The 21485-nt window shown below is 39.0% G+C and overlaps 2 protein-coding genes across 6 annotated transcripts in view; both read right to left on the reverse strand.

The window, feature by feature from the left end:
• The window catches only part of IL18RAP (interleukin 18 receptor accessory protein), a 38531-nt gene extending 28493 nt beyond the window's left edge, over nucleotides 1-10038 (reverse strand). Inside the window, exon 1 of one of the 3 annotated variants that reach the window (XM_032351715.1) lies at nucleotides 10009-10038. The gene's annotated coding sequence lies outside the window, so the exon portion shown is untranslated. The remainder of the gene's footprint in view (nucleotides 1-10008) is intronic. The other 2 variants (XM_032351714.1, XM_032351712.1) reach the window with 2 other exon arrangements.
• A 5339-nt stretch (nucleotides 10039-15377) lies between these two features.
• The window catches only part of IL18R1 (interleukin 18 receptor 1), a 41692-nt gene continuing 35584 nt past the window's right edge, over nucleotides 15378-21485 (reverse strand). For 2 of the 3 annotated variants that reach the window (XM_032351717.1, XM_032351716.1), the window contains 2 exons: nucleotides 17794-17952; nucleotides 15378-16128 (listed from right to left, as the gene is read on the reverse strand). In XM_032351717.1, coding sequence (XP_032207608.1) covers nucleotides 15773-16128; nucleotides 17794-17952 — 515 coding nt within the window. In that variant the 3' untranslated portion in view covers nucleotides 15378-15772. The remainder of the gene's footprint in view (nucleotides 16129-17793; nucleotides 17953-21485) is intronic. The other variant, XM_032351718.1, reaches the window with a different exon arrangement.

Here is a 21485-nt window from a genome sequence, read left to right on the forward strand (position 1 = left end):
TTTAACTGACTGAGCCACCAAGTGCCCCAAGTAATGGTTCTCTAACAGAAACACTGAACTTGAGGCATCTTTGGGGACCCAGTTGGAGCGTTGCAAAGGAAGCCAAGTGACTCAGAAATGCTTCTTGGGGTCAGAGTTCAAGCCAGGAGCACCTGTAAGCTGCAAGGAGAGGGCAGATAGATTTCCTGGAAGAACAGGAGCCTGGAGAAAGTGGGTCAGAGCCAAGGCTAAAATGAAGAAGAATAAACCCAAAAAGAAGAAAAGAAACAGAACATGGAGACTATCCTGGTACTAAGCACGGAGAGAGTCCGGAAGCAAAATGGGATGCCAGTGTCAGAAGCTATAGAGTTGGCATGAAAAGGACTGAGAAGTGTCTTCTGTGTTTGGCTCCAATAGATCAGATCAGCTTGTGTCGGGGTCGGGGTGAGCTGACAGAGAGCAGTGCAAGAAAAGGAAGTAGCGTGACGGGTGGAGACAAGCCATGTAGTCCACAGGCTACACTGTGCAGGGAAGTCAGAGGCAGAATTTGAGCATTTATTGACAAGGGCAGAGCTTAGACACCATTCAGCTGTGAGGGGAATGAGCGAGCAGGTTGGCAGGTCAAGTACAAGTGAGAGTGAGGAAGTAGGAAAAGAGAGACTGCCTAAAAGCACAGAGAGATCAGGCTTGGACAGGAGGCTGCGGGGCCATGCCAGGGTAGGAAGGTCGATCCTGACCAGTTTACCCAGGTGGGGACCAGCGTAGTGGTGGCTGACCTGTTGAGAGGAGAGGATGCCTGGGAGAGGAGTGGCTTCATAGGATGGTGGAGCACCTTGAAGAGAGCCAGGCCTGGGGACGGGAGTCTCTGCGTTGTTTATCCCCACTGGTGACAAATGATGGCTCTTCTTATAAGGACTATGGTCGAGGAACAAGGCAGGATCAGCTACTGCCTTTCAAGATGTGGTCTCAAATTCTTTGCCTCAAAGAATAATCTCTCCATCTCCAACCTCTAGAAGCATCTTCCTAAAGAGCAAACCTGAGCATGCCATTTCCATGTTGCAGAATTCAACAGCTGCACTGCACATGAGATAATTCATTCCAAGGTGCCTGGGTGGCTGAGTCTGTTAAGCGTCTGACTTCAGCTCAGGTCATGATCTCAGGGTCCTGGGATCAAACTCCACATTGGACTCCACGCACAGTGGGGAGTCTGTTTGAGGATTCTGTCTCTCCCTCTTCTTCGGCCTTTCCCCCTGCTCACTTGCGGAAGCTCTCTCATTCTTTCTCTCTCTCTCCCTCTCTCTAAAACAAATAAATAAATATTTTTTTAAAATATCCATTCCAGCCACCATTTGCAAAACACTGTAGGACTTGGTTCAGCTTTTTCATGTCTTACATTGCATTTCTTCTCCACAGAGAGCTTGTCTGGCCATTGGAATAATGAAGTCCATCCTTCCCTTCTCACCACTGCGTCAGCCGGCAACCATCTTGTTATTCACCTTATATGACCGTGTGTAGCTCACACTATGGTCTCAAAATACATTGTTTTAAAAACTTCCGCCCCAACAAGAATTGAAACTTCATGCCAGTAAGAGCTGGGTCTAAGCCTGCATGCTCTCTCCAGGAATAGTATCTGGCTAACAACAAGGCCTGAGGAACATCTTGTTCTTAGTTTACCCTCACCACAGTATGATTGTTATCGCATATGCTGTGTTCTCCATGAGACTGGGAGCTCCTTAAGAGCAGGGATCTTGTTTCAGAAATTGTAGCTCCAAATCCTAGGACAAAGCTTTATGTATGGGTCACAATCAATTCTCTTCTCCAGATAAATGCAAAACACTTCAGGAAGGGTCAGAACGAATGCATATCATCTAGGTTTGAACATTAACTTGCTGTGTGACTCCAGTTAAGACACTTAACCTTTCTCTGTAGTTCAGTTTTCTCATCTGCAAAATTAATTCTTTGGGTTGTATCGGTATTCCTTCACCTCAGACCTAGGGAATCTGAACTTCTGGTGTTTAAACTAGGAAACGTGTCTTTTTTTTTTTTTTTTTTTTTTAAATTTCCTTGGCTTGGAAACCATGAGAACATGATTGCTAAGATCATCTCAGCTCTAACATTTTGTGATTCCATGTTTGAATGTCAAGCCTACAGCAAATTGGTTACCATCCCCAGCAGCCTTCAGACCCCAGGAATTTCCATCCCAACATTGCATATGCTGTGTTCTCCACGAGACTGGGAGCTCCTTAAGAGCAAGAGTTCTCCATGACGCATGCATCTGCTGCCTAGAATGTCAGGCTGCCTGGAGCTGTTTCTAGACTATAGCTGTCTCTGGGACATCATTTCTCAAATTTTCCTGATTACAATAGTCACCTGGAACACTGATTAAAAAATGCAGATTTCTGGGCTCTCCAAATCATATTGAATCAGATTCTTGCAGAGAACCCTGGAGTCTATGTTATCAACAGGGGTTTCTATGATCCAAGAAGCATCCTTGGGAAGCCCCATTCAGAGACAAGAACAGAGCCTAGAGAGGTGAGTCCATGCTGAGTTATAAGAGCGGTTGTCAGCACAGTTGGCAACTGAACAACACAAGGACAAACATATTCTGGAAACCCCATTTATATGGGATAACACACTATGTGATTTGTTCGTCCACATCTACCTATTTAGGACTATTTAACATCTAGGTGATGACTCTCATTCCACCATCACCAAAATGCTTTCAGAATCATAGGGAATCATGTAAGATACATAGTATATGGTTTGTTGAGCAAGGGCAACTTAATCCAAAACAGTCTGTAGAGTCTCTCTTGAGGGGAGTTAAAACCATGGGCAGGTGTCCCTGAACATAGTGCACTGCTCTCATTTATTTTCTGATCACACATGGGAAGATGATTGTCTTTCTTATTTTACTAATGGGCAACCAAACCTCACACTGTTTGAAACAGTGGACCCCACTATTAATGATAATCACACATCTGGTAAGTATAAAAAGAATTTATATCCAGATTTAGAGAGTCTCATAGCCTCTGATTTTCTCATCACCACATGATACCTCCTCACAGAAGGAGACAAGAGCCCAACAGAGCAACATGAAAACATTTTCATACTTGCTTTTTGAGAGCCACAATTCTTTTCTCAGAGGTTGATGATTCCTCACCTCCACTGGTCAAAGCTATACCTTCAACTATCTTAGGTTAACAGTGAACTAAAATTTTTGCTGACCAAAGTTTTTGATGGCATAAGGCAAAAGAGAAGAAAATGATGGAGAAGGCAGGTATCAATAGAGATTTAAGAATGGAAATATTACTGTCAAAGACAAACTACTTTAGGGGAACCTGGGTGACTCAGTCAGTTAGGCATCTATCTACCTTCAGCTCAGGTCATGATCCCAGGTCCTGGGATCGAGCCCAGAGCTGGGCTTCCAGCTCATCAGGGAGTCTGTTTCTCCCTCTGCCTCTCCCTTCCCCCCCTACTCATGCTCTCTCTCTCTCTCAAATAAATAAATAACATATTTTTTAAAGACCCTACTTTATAACTGCCCACAAAATCAGCAGTGACTACACACAGAGAATACAGGTACACATAGAGATTTGTTCTAGTGTAATAGTGAGTGTTTGATTTAACTAATATTGTTACGATTTTCACATGGTCCATGTTAGCTTTATACCTCTTTGTCTGGGAAATACAGAAAATCTACTGTATCGTCCCTGCTCTCACTCACTTGAGCTTATGATCACATCGAGACAAACATTAGAATTTGGCAAACATCTAGAGCCCTTCTACACTTAGCCAAAACCCACAAAATGCTCAAATCACTATACCTCGGTTTTTTGATAACTGTCATGGTTTATATAAAATGAAAACTCTATATAAAGGGAGGTACAAATTTTCTCAGACAATACCTTTGTTATTTAAAAATTTAATGAGAGGTACCTGGGTGGTTCACTGGGTTAGGTGTCCACCTTTGTCTCAGGTCAGGATCCCAGGGTTCTAGGGTGGAGTCCCACTCTCCCTCTCCCTCTGCCGGCCACACCCTCTGCTTGGCCTCTCCCTCTCTCTCTCTCTCCCTCTGTCAAGTAAATAAATAAAATATTTTTTAAAAACTTGAAAAAGCTTTAAAAAATTTCATGAAAAGGAATTGTGTTAGAAATTCACTTTGAAAATAATTTAAGCTCTTTTCTCAACTTACATTTTCTGGTTAAGAGATCTAGTAAAAATAATTCTTACATTTATCACCTGTTCTTAAGACATAAAAAAAGAAGAAGGAACTTTGAGTCTTTATTTCAGTAACTGCCAGCTTTTCTATCTGAAGAACATGAGAGAATATCCATTTTCAGAGTTCTAATATATATCTCTATATATACCTGAAGGAAAAAAGAAAACATTTGTTAATTTGCAAATGACCATTGTCTTTGTCAAAACTTTGGCACACAGAGAAAAATCCAATGAACTGTTATCAATAGAAGGAAATGTCCTAAAGATGAAGCATTGAAAACTCTTCTGTGACCAACCACCTCAACTAGATAAGGTTTGTGGTTAGGTTTAGTTGAAAGAATGAGTAAGTCTGTTTCCTTTACAGGAATTTCCTGTAAAGAATATTAGCACTCAATTTCTCAACTTCTTTTTTTTTCTTTTTTGTTTTGTAAAACTAACCTCTGAAAGTGTAACCCTTAAGATACAAGCTTAAGCCTTTCTTATGACCAATTTTAATTCTGGAAGAGGAAAACAATCTCTCTCCCACACTGTTTATATACAGGAATAATTTATCGACAGAAAGGGAAATAAAATTTAAAATCTAAAATCACCCAGGTTTTTTTTGTACCTATTTATTAATAGAGAAAACTTCAAAATATAAAATATAATTAAGAGTGCCACCATTCCTTTGATAGAACAACTAAAATCACCTCATAAGGACCCTGAGACCACACAAGTCCAAAAGAGTGCTGCCCAGAAAGCATACTGGGTAAATCTTGATATCACCTTCCCTCAAGAAGCTCATATTCTGGCAAAGATAAAGCTGATTCATGTGAGTGCATCAGAGCTCCCGGACTATCTCTACACATAAATAGAGGAGAACAAAAAACACAGGTGAAGACCAAGTTCACTTTGAGATGAAGGCAAAAGAAGTGTTTACCTGAGGTGAGGTTAGAATGGTAGAAGAGGGAATTGGCAATTATAGCCAGAAGTGGACCCCTAAAGATATCTGCCACTAATCATAAATCTGTCTGGAATTCAAAGAGGATATGACTGCTTTTTTCAGACCTATTCCAAGAGAGGTCATAAAAATAATAGGAATGTGAAGTCCCGGGCTCACAGTGTCCTGTGGGAGCAGCACAGTGCAAGAAGAAAGGCAGCAGACCTGGGAGCCAGGGAGAAACATGGGTAGGATGGAAGGAGAAGTCTAAACATAAGGTGTTGTTTATGATAGGTATTCAATAACTGATGAATTGAATTAGATTTGAGTGAATCAGAGTGTGGAAACAGCCCTTCTGAAGTTTCAGAGATCCTAATGCAGACCTTGATAATGAATTTGATCACTTTAATAGTATTTGAATAGGTTTGCAGGAGATGGGCTATCCTGGTATAGGCAGAGAGGGGATAGCATCCCCAAAATGGCTGCCCTCAATTCCTCTGCTCCATGATGTGCATTCTGCTTTACATGTCCAGAAGTAGAGTCTATTTTCCCTGTCCTTAAATCTGGATTGACTTTGTGACTTGCTTTGACCAACAGAATGCAGTAGAAGTGACAATGTGCCAGCTCTGAACCAGTCTTTGAAAGATCTTCAGCTTTTACTTCCTCTCTTTTGGAAGTCGGGAACAATATAAGAATTCCAAATATCTTAAAATCATTTTCTGTAAGGAAGCCCAAGTTGGCCAGTTTGTAAAAACAAGGAGGGAGGAAGGGAGAGACAGGAGAAGGGAGAGAGAGAGAAGTCTAGTCAGACTATAGTTGTTTCAACCATTCCAGCTTCAGACACATGAGTAAAGAACATATTGAATGTTCCAGTCCCAACAGACACCATATGGAGAAGGGAAATGGTCCAGCTGAGCCCATCCAGATCGCATAACTGTGAGTAATAATAATAAAATGTTATGTTTAAGCAACTAAGTTTTAGGATAGTTTGTTAGACAGTCATAAATAACTGAAACATATATTACTATTGGATGAATGAATTCTATTTCACTAGGGATAAATTGCCAATGCAATTAAACAAGAAAAAGCAATTAGAAGCATTGGAATGCCCTTCCAGTTCCAGTGCCTCTAATTACTTATCTCTAATTAATTATATGTAATTGCACATCTCTTTTTGGAGAAGATATGATCATCTGTAGAGAATTTAACATGAAGTAGCCAAAATCTTTAAGAGAAAAACTATCACTCCAGAAAGAATCAAATACATATTTAAACAAGGAGAAAGACATTCTATGTTCTTGCTTAGGTAGAAACAACCTCAAAAAAAAAAAATCAATCCTCCCTATGTTAACTTAAAAATTCTAATGTGAACCCCAATAAAATGCTATCAGGTTTTTCTTTGGAATTAAGCATGCTAATTGTTAAGCTCATTAGGAAGAAAAAACATGTGATAAATATCAGAAAAATCAGAAAAATAGGAGCTTTGGGGTGCAGCAAGCGACATAGGCATTATAAGATATTGAAATATAATTTTAAATCTCTATAATTAAAACAATGTGGTATTATTGCATAAATAGAAAGTTGACTGACCAATAGAAAAGATTAGATGGTCTAGGAACAGATCTGATGGCATATGAAAGTTTAATGGAAGTTACATCAGTGGGTAAAAGATGGTATTTTTAGAAAACAGTGTTGTGCTAGCTGGACTGCTATGTAGAATATGTTGCAGTATATCCATTCCTTGCACTGCACACCAAAACAAATTTCAAATGAATTTAAGATTTTAATTTTTAAAAGTGAATATATACAAATATTGGAAGAAAGCATACATTTCTCTATAATCAGGAAATGGGTAAATACCAATAGTAAAGTAGAAATATTATAGATTGGGAACACAAATATTTGCAACTACATTGCAGGGTTCTAATGGCTTGTATGTAAAGATCTTCCAGTGATAGAGATGAACAAGATCATTATCTTTAGAGAAAACTTGGCAAAAGCTAATGTAAGTACTCCTTACATTGCTAATGGGAATTCAAAAGGACAATCCCTATGAAAAGGCAATATTAAGCCAAAGTCTATATGTATTATCCTCTGATGCAGAGATCCTACTTCCAGCAATCTATCCCCCAAAATATTCTGGCAAAAATGTGAGAATATGTATGCATAAGACTATTCTTTACAACATAATCTAAGATTGCAAAAGACTGGAACTGAGATTATTGAATAAACTGTAGTAAAACTTCACATGTATCTCCAAGAAAGAAGGAGAAATAGCACCACATGCAAATAAGCAATGATCTCTGGAATATATTATGAAATGGGGAAACAAGGCAGGAAAAATTGTATATATTATGCTACCCTTTATCTTTGAGAGGTGAAGGGATTTAGATATATATGTATCTTTATCTATATTAAAAATGGAAGGATATATTGACATCATTTTTAGAAAGGTTTGCCTATATGGGAGGGAGCAAACAAGCAGCAGGGAGAGGAATAGAAGCTGGATTTTTCTGCATGTACCTTATTTTATAGATTTGCTCTAGAAGGCTGTAACTATCTTGCATTATTATAAAACCAAACAAAATTTCAAGAAGCAATCCTTAAAAATCGAAATCAAAGAAATTGAATTATTTATTAAGTTGACAAAACTACATCAAGAAAAATAATTTCCAATGACTCCAGAACACAAGAACTTGTCTTTATTATATCCTAATGGGATATTCTCAAGGTATAAAATAGTACCTCTCCCCAAATCTTGAATTTTTTAAATAAACAAAATATGGATAGCTGTGTTAGTATTATAAATTATTCTGAGGCTATTATGTTTATTGTGAGATAAAGCAAATTAATAATGTTGGTCCTGGTAGACCCAGGTACTAGAAGCAATAGGCTTTTTCAGTCCTGGACAATTCCACAGTATAGGTTTTTCCCACTACTTCAACTCCAGACTAGTTCAGGAGCTGGTAACTACAGCAAGAGCATCCTGATTGAGCAGATTTCTTCTTGTTTGTGGCAGGAGAAGCAGCTCCTTTGACAGCCCGGTTTTTTTCGTGACTTTGGAAGATATTCTTGGAAGGTTAGTCTAGGGTCTGTTTCTTTCCCTCTCTGAACAATTCTAGAACCGTTTCTGTTTAAACTAGCTAGAGTGGATTATGTTCATTACATCTAAACCATGACCTATTCAGAGGTATTTTTTTTTAATAAAGTGACTATGTGGAACCTCAACATAAAAATGGATAAAAGCAGTATTGGTCTAGTTGAGGTATCTGGAAGGAATGAGCACTGGGGAGAAGAATGAACCCAGTTCCCATATTCCCCCTCACTCTACCTCACTGCCCAGGATGGTCCCTAAGCCATCATGAGGATCCCTAGGACTCCCAAAACACAATCTGGAACTCTATTCTTAACATGTTCACCGTTGATTATTAAGCACACCCATCAAGTTGTATGCCTTGATGTATAAATGGCGATAACATAAATCACAATCATGGGGTGTGTATGAGAAACCACAAGATGGACTCTAGAGATAAAACCTTGTTGTCACAAGCCTCACACAGAAATATACATGTTGGTCTCAGAGCCCCCAGCCTGGACTGTGGTCATTACTGGTGAAGCATGCAGGAAGGACCATGTACCCTGCCCACAGCACACACACGTGCACACACACACACACACACACACACACACACACACACCATTTCCTGTTAGATCTGTGGCTTTCTCGCCCTTTGAAGAGCCCTATGTTACTCCTAACTCAGAGTAGCTTCTGCTCAAAAAGATGGCTTTCCCCAGACACTGGGTCTCCTCCCTCAGAGCTTCACTTCACTATTTCCTCCTAGAATTTAAAGCTACAATTTGACTTGGTCTTGGAAACTGGTTTTGCCATTGTCTCTGCTTTAGACAAGTATGTTGGTAACTGCAGGGAAGCTCCTCCTCTCTGTGCCTCACTGACCATCCTGGCCAACCATCAGCATCAACACAGTGTGAGCTCCTAGTACCTGTCAGAGGTCTAACTCCCTGTATCTTGGCAGATGCCACAGCAGACATGCTCTAGTCAAGTGTACACTTTCATCCTACATAGGACTGAGTGCTATTTCCCTCCTTTATCCTTATCCTAGTAGACTAGAAGAAAGGCTGAAGATCCTTTATACTCTTTCATCCTCCTCTGAGCTAGTTCCTAAGTAGCCATGCTTCTACTGTGCAGGCTTTGCCCTAGACCTCCTTTGTATAAGGTGCCCCAACCCCAGGAAAGTACCATCACCCTCTAAAAACTTGTTTCAAAACTCACTGTCCAAAGGCTTTCAACAACTGGAGGAGCAAGATGACAGAGGAGTCAAATACTTAAATATCCCCAGGTCCCAGGAGTTCAGCTAGTTAGTTATCAAGCCATTCTGAACACCTACAAACTGAATAGGAGATAGAGGAGAAGAAGAGCAGCGATTCTAGGAACAGAAAAGCAAGAACTTTCTGGAACATAGGACATGCAGAGAAGTGAATCTGAGGTGATACACAGGAAGATAGACCACTGGGGTAGGGGCCGGCTCCTGGAAAGTGAGAGAGCAGCGGAGCACAATATCAAAACTTTCAGAAGTCTGCTCCACTGAGGGATGTCGCTCCAGAGGCTAGGCAGGCTGGGGTGGGGGGGGGGGAGGAGTTGTGTGGAGCCCTCACAGGAACAGTTTGGTCTCAGGACCCTCAGGTTCACAAAAAGACCAGGGGTGTCTGAGTGTGACAGAGCTGCCAGGTACCAGACAGGGAAACCAGCTGTAGGGATAGAGCTGAGGAGTGGGTTCTCAGGTCAGGGTTACCTTAAACCATGATCCAAGGCACAGTCAGACCACTGCTCTTCAAGTAGGGACCCCACAAGAGGCAGATCTGGGGAGACTCACCTTCCTCCTCTGGGAGGAGTGGCATGGGAGCACACTGAAGGAATCTGCTGGGTTTGGAGACTCCAAATGGGCTGTGCGCCAGAGACAGAAACATTCAGTCAGAGGTCGGGTGAGCTTAGAGAGCAGCTGGAGGCCAAGGAGACAGGAAGGATTGATCCTTTTCTCTGAGGGTGCACTGAGCAGTGGGCCCAGAGCTCTTGGCTCCTCTGGGCCAGAGACTGGGAGACTGCCAGTTTCATTTCCCTTCTCCAAAGCTGTACGGAAACCATTCCGGGAACAAAAGCTCCTAGTGTGAACCCAAGCAGATTACTTAGCCTGGCCCCTGGCAAGGGCGGTGCAAGTCTGCCTCCGGCAAAGACATTTGAGAATCACTGCTACAGGCCCCTCCCCCAGAAGATCAGCAAGAACATCCAGCCAAGACCAAGTTCACTGATCAATGAAAACCATGGAACTCCAGAGTTAGGGAAAAGCAACACATAGAATTCATGGCTATTTTTCCATGATTCTTTAGTCTTTTAAACTTAAATTTTGTTCAATTTTATTTTTTTTCTTATTCTATTTTTTTTCAATTTTTCCTCTTTTGTATTTTAACCTTTTTAAACTATCTTATCAGTACCTTTTTAAAAATATTTTTAAAATTTTCATTGTTATAGTCATATTCTATCCCTTCATTGTATTTAACCTTATTTTTTGTATACATATAGGTTTTTCTTTCTTTAAAATTTTGGGATACAGTTTCTTCTAACAGATTAAAATACACCCTAAATCTAGTGCATGGCTTTGTACTAGTCTCCAACCTGATCACATTCTTTCCTCTTTTTTTCTTTTTCAACCAACTTCTTATCAACTCCTTTTTAAATTTTCATCTTTACAATCATATTCCATCTCTTCATTGGGTTTACCCATATACATATGTATATGGGTAAACTATATATATATATATATATATGTATATGGGTAATATGTACATGTATATGTATATATATATGTTTTTCTTTCTTTAAAATTCTGGGAGGGAGTTTCTTCTAACAGACCAAAATATACCCAAAATCAAGTGTGTGGCTCTTTTCTGTTCACCAGTCTAATATATATATATTTTTTTAATTTTTTTTCTTTTTTCTCCTCCCCCTGATTTCATATCTCTTTTGATTTGGTTAGTGTATATTTTACTGGGATCACTGCAACTCTTTTAGTATTTTGTTATCTCAGTCATCAGTTCTTATCTGGATAAAATAACAAGGCAAAAAAACTCACCTAAAAAAAAAAAAAAAAAAAAAAAAGAACAACAGTCAGTACCGATGGCTAGGGACCTAATCAATATGGACATTAGTAAGATGTCCAAACTAGAGTTCAGAATGATTATCAGAATGATTCAGAATGATTAGATTAGTTCAGAATGATTATCAAGGTGCTTGCTGGGCTCAAAAAAAGCATGGAAGATACTAAAGAATCCCTTTCTGGAGAAATAAAAGCCCTTTCTGGAGAACTAAAAGAACAAAAATATAATCAAGCTGAAATCAAAAAAGCTATTAATGAGATGAAATAAAAAATGGAGGCTCTTACTGCTAGGATAAATGAGGCAGAAGAATTAGTGATACAGAAGACTGACAATGCACAGAATGGGAGAAGATATTTGCAAATGACATAACAGATAAAGGGCTAGTATCCAAAATCTATAAAGAACTCATCAAACTCAACACCCAAAGAACAAAGAATCCAATCAAGAAATGGGCAGAAGACATGAACAGACATTTTTGCAAAGAAGACATCCAGATGGCCAACAGACACATGAAAAAGAGCTCCACATCAATCGGCATCAGGGAAATACAAATCAAAACCACAGTGACATGCCACCTCACACCAGTCAGAATGGCTAAAATTAACCAGTCAGGAAATGATAGGTGTTAGCAAGGATGCAGAGAAAGGGGAATCCTCCTACACTGCTGGTGGGAATGCAAGCTGATACAGCCACTCAGGAAAACAGGTTCCTCAAAAAGTTGAAAATAGAGCTACCTATGACCCAGCAATTGCACTATTGGGTATTTACCCTAAAGATACAAATGTAGTGATCTGAAGGGGCACATTTATAGCAGCAATGTTCACAATAACCAAACTACAGAAAGAATCTAGATATCCATCAACAGATGAATGGATAAAGAAGAAGAGGTGTGTGTCTGTGTGTGTGTGTGTGTGTGCGTGTGTGTGTAACGGAATATTATGCAGCCATCAAAAATGAAAATATTGCCATTTGCTATAATGTATATATACATCAGTGTGTGTGTGTGTGTGTGTGTGTGTGTGTGTGTGTGTGTGTGTGATGGAATATTATGCAACCCTCAAAAATGAAAATCTTGCCATTTGCAATGATGTGGATTGAAACTGAGGGCATTATGGTAAGCAACATAATTCTATCAAGGAAAGACAAATATCACATGCTTTCTCTGATATGAGGAAATTGAGAGGCAGGTTGGGGGTTATGGAGGGCAGGGAGGGGAAAAAAATGAAACATGATGGGATCAGGAGGGAGACAAACCATAAGAGACTCTTAATCTCAGGAAACAAACTGAGGGCTGCTGGAGGGGAGGGAAGGGATGGGGTGGTTGGGTGATGGACACTGGGGAGGGTATGTGCTATGGTGCGTGCTGTGACTAGTGTAAGACTGATGATCCACAGACCTGTACCCCTGAAGCACATAATACATTATATGTTAATTAAAAAAAAAAAAAGACTCACTGTCCCAACAGGCAACTCCAAAGAGAAGAGACAACACCTCTCTCTGCCCCCAGCTGCCACACTAGCCAGTGATGTGACCTGGGCCAACTCCCTGTACTTACCCATTTCAGCCTCCTGGGTTTGGACTATGGGGCGAATAAGCTCTCTCTTTGCTTTAAGGGAATATAACTTTATTTTAATAAATGTTTCCAGTACATAATAGAGATGTACTGGCTGGCTGTTGATGGATTCTCTGAAATGGCCCCCATAGTTTAAGGACACCTGTATCCCCAGAAAAGAATGACATAATTCTATCAATAATAGTTGTTTATTGGTTCTAGTTGAAAGTGTTTGCACTTAAACTTAAAAATATGCACATGAATTAACTGGCATGTGCAGAGCTAATACTCGTGCTGTGTCTTCATAGCTTTGGAGAAGGTAATTCTCCTTTTGCTCGGGAAGGAAGGTACAACAAAGAATGTAGGTACAATTTAATTTGACATTTAAAAAGGCAGAAGAAGATAGATGTAGGAGTCCATTTTGGATGACCCGTGTCTTATTAAAATAGGTGGGAATATAGAGAATGGGAAAGTGGAATCTTCACCTGAGTGAAAAAGGTTATCAAAAGGCATTCCAAAATTAAGACCACTAGACTAATGGTTTATTACTGTCTTTTATTTTTTTAATTTTTTCAAAGATTTTATTTACTTATTTGACAGAGAGAGATCATAAGTAGGTAGAGAGGCAGCAGACAGAGAGCTGGGAGCAGGCTCCCCGCTGAGCAGAGTCCTGGGATCAAGGACCCGGGGATCATGACCCGAGCCAAAGGCAGAGGCTCTAACCCACTGAGCCACCTAGGTGCCCCTATTACTGTCTTCTAAAGCATATATTTATTATATGTATTTAACACACAATACAAAATACACTTAATGTAATTTACAGCACACACAATAAAAGAGAAGAGCAAAATCAGTCTTTGTTTTAGAGACACTGATGATAGCAAATAGCATTTCTCTAGACCATATGTTTTCACACATAAAACATTCAGTTAGTAATCAAATTCTTTTACTTTTTTTAGCTACCTAATTAGCACACAAAATTTTAAGCTCTACAAAAGTAAATCAGTTTCTCACACCAAAAATCTAGTAAAATCTCAATTTGTTAATTTTCAGCAATATCTACTGCAGCTGTTTTTAACCATCTCTGCTTTAAAACTCTCTGGATCATTTACTCTGCACCCATACATTCTATCCACGCTTCCAGATTTACTAAACCTTTTCTTTCTGTGTAAGATGGCTATTTGTCACTCACTCAGTGATTTGGGCAGCCATGACTGCTGAACCCACCAAGAAAGCCTAGAGCGCTTAGGGTGACAGACACATACATGACTGCCAAAGTCAAAAGTTTCACGCATCTAATGGAGAAATATCTTCCGCCCTAATGACATGTTTCTCTCTATATACAAATGTCCTCAAGTCAAAACTGCCTTCCTTCCAGATCTCTTTCCCTTCTCTGCTCTCTGCCTTCTATCTTAGTTTACTACTAAATAAGTCATCTAACAATTAATAATAACAATTAATACTAACAATTAAAATAACAGCAGTAATAGCCACATGTAGATTATTTAGTCGGTGACAAAAACTGTTGTAAGTACTTTATTTGTATCTATTCATTTAGTTCCCCTGTGAAGTAGGTACTGTTACTATAAATTCTAATTTTACAGATGAGGAAATGGAGGAGCAGATTGGTTCAAAAGGCTCCAGGCGTCCCCAAAGTGAGTAGCAAGCCCAGGATTCGAGCTCAAGTGTCTTGACTGCATAGCTCATGCTCAACCCCATGCCATGCTGCCTCCACCTTAAAGGTATTTTTTTTTTTTAACAAATCAAACCAGTAACTATCCTATTTTGCTGTGGCTAATGTATAATACTGACTATTGGCTAATATGGAAGATATGATCTGACATCGGGTCTATAAACATTCTTGTTAAATCAACAAATGTTTTAGACCATTTTGAAAAACCCAGAGAATTATCTTAATTCAAATGTGTGCCTCTCATGAAAGATAAAACAGTCTGGGGACGTTCCCTCCAAACAGACCCAAATAAGCAAGCCCTGAGCAGTGCTTCAGGGGGTTCTGATAATAGTGGGTCTGCAGCTGTGGCCAGGACACATTAAACATGTCCTGAGGCTAAGGCCCTGTCACACCTGGGTCTCCAGTGCACACAGCCCCACCAGCTCTCTGCCATGTCTCAGGCACTATCCCAGGTGCTTAGCTATAGGCTGCACTGGAGAGTGAAGGCACCATTCCTGCTATTATGTCACCTACTAGATCCCAGAATATACTTACAATCCTTTAATTCAAGCATTAGCATTAAAAACATAGAGACAGGACTGGAAGAGATTATGCTGAGTGAAATAAGTCAAGCAAAGAGAGTCAATTATCATATGGTTTCACCTATTTGTGGAGCATAACAAATAGCATGGAGGACATGGGGAGTTAGAGAGAAGGGAGTTGGGGGAAATTGGAAGGGGAAGTGAACCATGAGAGACTATGGACTCTGAAAAACAATCTGAGGGTTTTGAAGGGGCGGGGATGGGAGGTTGGGGTGCCAGGTGGTGGGTACTAGAGAGGGCATGGATTGCATGGAGCACTGGGTGTGGTGCAAAAAACAATGAATACTGTTACGCTGAAAAGAAATTAAAAAAAAAAAAACATAGAGAACGGCCCTTTTTATAAGAGCCTAAGGTATTCTGCTTCATGCTCTGCCTCACAGTTGCTGAACATGAATTGAGAACGAGCACCTATAGCCAGTTATGGAGGAGGGAGAAAGAGGAGATGCATCGCTTTGGAATTCCAGGTTCCTCCAGGAGCACATGAGCGCAGCTCAGTGTTCAGTCTTATCCCTGGCAACCTAATGACGACTGTCGTCTTCGAACCGTAAGAAGGATTTTCAGAGGTAAACATTTTTAATAGTGCCTTTGTTAAAAACAGGCCCATCCACTCTGGGCCCAGAGCGTCAACAGTTCTCTCGTATGTTCAGCTTTCCTAAAGCTCAGGACCCTGAAAGAACAGGTAGGACTTCAGACTCAGCTCCATAGGGCTTGACCGTTTTTGCAGGCATCAGATAAAGAAGATTTTTCCAGAACCTTGAGTTATACGATGGAGGTTTATCAGCATTCCACTTCAGAACTCGGTGAGATTTCAAAAGCTGTAGTGACTGGGGGAAGAACACGAAGTCTCTCACAGGTGTAAACTCAATTAAGATGACTTTAATTTTCCTTTCTACCAGCGCTTCATGGAGTCCGCTTTCAAGTTCATACCTGACTTCATTAGACATGTAGCTTTTACTTAGGACAATAATCAGTCTTCGACTTTTTTCTATCAATGAGTGGATTTCATCAACAACAGCTGAAAATGCAAGATGTGGCATAGTAGTTAAAGAGAACTAAAAAGGCAGACAGGAGATGAAGATCTAATTTTGTATTATTTAACTCTACTTCACTAATAAGTTTTTCAAGACAAACCACTTATTCTCAACTTTTATACACTGTTAAAAACAATCATCCAAGTAACAGCAATAATGAACACTTGGTGCTTACTCTTCTAGATGTTTTATGTGTATCAACTCACTACAGCATCACAATGACCCTACGAAGACAATGTCGTTATCACCACCATTTTTCCAATGAGGAAGCCGAAGTACAGAATGGTTAAGCAACTAGACCAGAGTCCAATAGTCAGCAAATTCTAGAATTAGAATCAGGACCTAGGCGGTCTGCCTTCTGGAGTCCTGTGATGCGTCTTGGCAGACAGGGAGGAACACTGAAATCTGAATTTAAAGATAAAAATATATATATCCCACCATGCTTCTGGACCAGAAGTTGACAAAATTTCTGTAAAGGGCCAGGGAGTGACTATTTCTGGTTTTATATTACCCATCTCTGCTATTTAGCTCAAAGGCACCTTGCAGACCACACACGAACAGCTCTTTGCTATGTTTTAACAAGGCTGATAGCCTGGATTTGACCCATGGGTGATTGACTGTCAACTTCTGGGCTAGATCTCTACCCCTTCTCCAATAGAGGTTTTGACCCAAGCTCTTTATAATTAAATATACATACGGTCTTTATTTTCATTTGAAAAATAAGAACAAACCTATTTTATCTATCTATCCATCTACCTATCTATTTATTAAAAAGTAGGGGCACCTGGGTGGCTCAGTGGGTTAAAGCCTCTGCCTTTGGCTCAGGTCATGATCCCAGGGTCCTGGGATGGAGCCCTGCATCTGGCTGTCTGCTCAGTAGGGAGCCTGCTTCCCCCTCTCTCTGCCTACTTGTGATCTCTGTCTGCCAAATAAATAAATAAAATCTTTAAAAAAAATAGTATGTTTTCTCCTTCTAATTGGTCGTATCTTCCCTTTCTCGGTTGTAATCTGGGAGGGGGAAAAACACAGCTATGTCTTATTTACTGCGATGTCTTCAGTGCCCAGCTCAGAGTTTGCCACGAGTATACGTTGGCTGACTGGGTGATGGTGGCAATAGAAATGCTTATATTGCATCCTTGGTAATGCATCAGCACCCAAAGTATTCTGACACCAGATTTCGAATACTTGCTCTGGAAAACCTCAGAGAAAATACAGACATGTGACTTGATTTCTTGGCTTCGAGCTGGAATTTGCTTCAATATATGTTTTATGGTCATTTGTACTCAGATACTAATAAAAAAAAACTGAACTGCATAACTAAAATCCGACATGAATCACCAATCGCCCTTTATTTATTCTTTTCCAACTCTCCTATCCGCTACTATAATTTTCACACCAGTGCCAACCTAATAAAGAACGAGTATTTTCTGGTAAGAATGAATGATGTGTATAGTCCAGAGGGTCACGTGTTAAGTCAGGAACCGATCCTGTTGTATAAAATATTATACTGATTTAGCTGATTATTTCTGGTTTATAGGATCGTGTTTATTCCTTTGTTTTTAAGCAAAACAGGATTGCCTTTCATAAGGCTACACTATTCAGCTTTTAAAATCTTCCCACTGGTTTTCTATCTGGAATTACTTTCTTACCTCCTCCAGGTACCACATCCCTTTCAAATATGCATAATTTATACCCAAAGTGTTTCTCCAACACCTCGGGCAGAATCTCCACAGCAAAGGTGTGCTCCTCTCCATTCTCGGGTCCACATTCTTTCAGGTAAGACACAAAAGCATCGTATGTTTTTCCATCTAGGAAATAAGGTTTACTCTTTTAATTACAGTGCAAATAAAATTTGAGTGAAAGTTGTGAAAAATGGGAGAGGAACCATCATAAAGGAAAAAAATTAAACAGAGTATCCTCATGTCCAAACTCATTAAATTGTACCCATTAAGTATGTGCAGTTCCTTGTACATCAGTTAGAGCTCAATGAAGCCATTCAAAAAAAAGGATATAGAAAATATTTTTTTTTGCCAGAAAACCAATTAAAAAACAAAACAAACGTGTTTAAACTAGGTAACTCATAAAATTCATCAAATATTTTTTGGTTCTATGGTTCTTTTTAGGCATTATTCGCTCTCTGATTTTTTTAAGTTTTCAAAAACAAGAAATAAATTCAATTATTATTAAAGACACACAAAAAAATAGCCTCCATGAACCTCAAATGCTAATCAAGCAACCAATTAGCAAATTGTTTTTTAAGCATGTAGATTAAGATTCTCACTGTATGACACCATAGAGTGATGGAGAGAAATACAAGATATAAATCCAGGAATTAAAGTCATTTAAAGGCAACAAAAGGCCAAGGAGCCCAGCTATGTCCTTGTTCCAGGAATGGAAAGCAAATCTCACTTCGGCTTTCTCTTATTACCTAATCCTACCAGCATCTTAATATGTCTATACTCAGAATGACCCACTGGAAAGTGAAGACAGAAACAAAGCAGAGCGTTTACACTGGCAAGCAGGAAGAAACAATAGAGGTGATTTAAACACAGGGCTATCACAACACATGCTGCGATATTTAAAAGTAAATATGGTCCTAGATGCCAATATGAAAATTTCTGGTCTATTGAAAGATTTTCATGGATAATAACATTGGTTCCTATTAAATTCCTGATAATCATAAAGCAATGTTCAGAAGGCTAATGGGACAAAGTCAAGATGAAAGTGTTACCTAAATAACAAAGACCACCGTACTAACTGGGAAACCACAAAATTATATACACGCCCTTCTTCTACCTTCATCCAACCTATCTCAGAAGACAAAGCAAGCAAATGCAAGAATTTGAAAAAGTTTGCAAATAACACATTAGCAGTGCGAGGCAGTGTAACAAAACAGGCAAAACAAACAGAATCAATGTGGTCAGAGACTAAAAAGTGATCTTTAGGGGACCTGCTTCCTGAAAAAATGAAATTTTGAGTCAGGTCCTAAATGACGCAATTGATGCTAACTGAGATTGGTAGAGGAAGAAGGGGAAGTGGGAGGGGAATGGTCTATCCCTGCCCCATGATAATTGGTTAGATGGTAAGGGGTTGGAGTACAGCTTTACTCTTACCCATGAAAGATGAAAAATGGTTTTTCCACTATTGATTGCTTTGAAATGCCCAATTTCAAGCAATTCTCTTTTTGGTTTAGCAAATCTTGTAATAGATATTACAATTTAATTTAAACCCACGTAATTGAATGACTTGCTGGCTCTGATAACTGACAAAGTGAAGTGTTTAAGATAAGGTATTCAGAAATTAATAATAATTATTTTGGGTTCTGTATAAACAAAACCCTCATGTGAATCTATATTTGGGGCTTTAAGGAGTCAGGCGAATGCTTCTCAAACTGTGTTGGGTGAATGACCATGCTTTCATTGAGTTTGACTGATTTGGGTTGTTTGGTTTCTTTCATTTCCAGTCCTTCAAAAACTCATACTGAAAACATTCTTGGATATAGCAGCAATATCAAATTGCTATGAAAGTTTTGGTTTTTATACTTATGTCTCTATTTCTGGCTTTTTCACAACTGATCACTGTCACAGGTCACACTTGAAATAGAGCTGATGTAGAGCCCATCTGTAAATGTTTCTATGCACTGCCATGCTGGGAAGCAGGAAGTGTGAACTGGAAAAAATTATCTGTGAATTGGGTCAAACACAACAGAGAGGGGGAAAAAAAATCTTCGTTGAAGATCAGAAAGATATTAGTGAATGCCCATTTTGAGATATGTTCAGGTCCATGCAAGTAGAAACCTGTTCAAAAAGGTACCAAAAATAGACCTCTCAGTTATAGTGTTTCTCTCCATCCCTAAAATTGCATACACATAATTAAGCTCAAAACTTAATTAATTGGCTTTGTTAATTTGATATTATTAACTAAAAGCTGTAAATGTGAATCATGAATCTAGAAAAATCCCACAGGAACAACATGAGACTTCTTTCGTAACTTGTGGTCAAGATCTTTCTACTTGTGACCACAAATCTAGAAACCATAAAAGGATAAACTTGAGTACATTAAAAAAAATCTTCCATAATGATAAAAATGTGTACTTGAAACTAATATAACGCTGTGTCAATTATACTTTAAGAATAATAAAAAATCTTCCACATATTACACTAATATAAGCAAAATCAAAAGATAAATTACAATCTGAGAACAATATTTTCATTTCATAGTATAGACAATAGTTAGTTAACCTCCTTAAAACATAAATAGCTCTTAGAAATAAACAAGAGGGAAAAAAGGCCAAGTTTTTTGTCTATACTTTCTACTACCTTCATAATGTAGATAATAGTTAACCTCCTTAAAATATAAATAGCTCTTAGAAATAAACAAGAGGGAAAAAAAACAATAGAAAAGTGTCAAAGGATATGAATGAGTACTTTGAGAATGTAAATAAAAATGAACCTTAAAAAAATGAAAAATTATACTCTTGCATAGTAAGTGAAATACAAATGAAAACTATACTGAGATATAACTTTACCTATCAGATTGGCACATAGCCAAAAGGTTGTGGGTAAGGCCATGCAGAAAAAGTAACCCCCATTCTTTGAAGGTGGTAGGAGTACAATAGAAGGGAGGTCAAATTGGCTATGCCTATCCAATGAACAAGGGTATCTACCCTTCAATATCTCCAGCAATTCCACTTTGGGAAGTTTTCCCTTCAGTTACACTGCACACAGATGAAACAATGACTCTTCAAAACTCTCTATCACATCATTTCTGTAATAACAAAAGGTTGTGAATAACTCAAAAGGTGACCAAACAAACAGGGATACATCTTTAGATATAAAACACTGTATGACTCTAACAGGAGGCTTTATAAACTGTTATGGAAGGGCATCCAAGGCATAGCAAAACAAAGAAGTTCAGAAGAGTGTACATGATTGGCCAAGATTTGTTTTTAGCACAGGAGTGGAATTTGATCCCATATCCATATTTGTTTAGATATATATACTATCAGTGACAGATGATGTGAGAAACAGAGACATGGGAAAGGCTAACAGGTGATTTTCTACTCTTAGACTTTCTGTGTTTTGAACTGTGTCCTACACACACACACACACACACACAGCAAGTGCAATGGATTAGACTGATTTGTTTCAATTCAGGAATTATCTTTTTTTACTTAAGTATAGTTGACACAATGCAGTAATTATCTTATAACTTGAGGACTTCTTCAAATTACCTTTAAAAATAGAGAAATCAGATTGAAAAATAGAGTCCTCAGATAGAAACAGCCATAGAGAAAAACAAATCTAGGAAGCCAGAACCCAGGTCATTTGGCTTCTAGTTC

Source organism: Mustela erminea, chromosome 7, assembly GCF_009829155.1.
Source record: "Mustela erminea isolate mMusErm1 chromosome 7, mMusErm1.Pri, whole genome shotgun sequence".
NCBI lineage: Eukaryota > Metazoa > Chordata > Mammalia > Carnivora > Mustelidae > Mustela > Mustela erminea.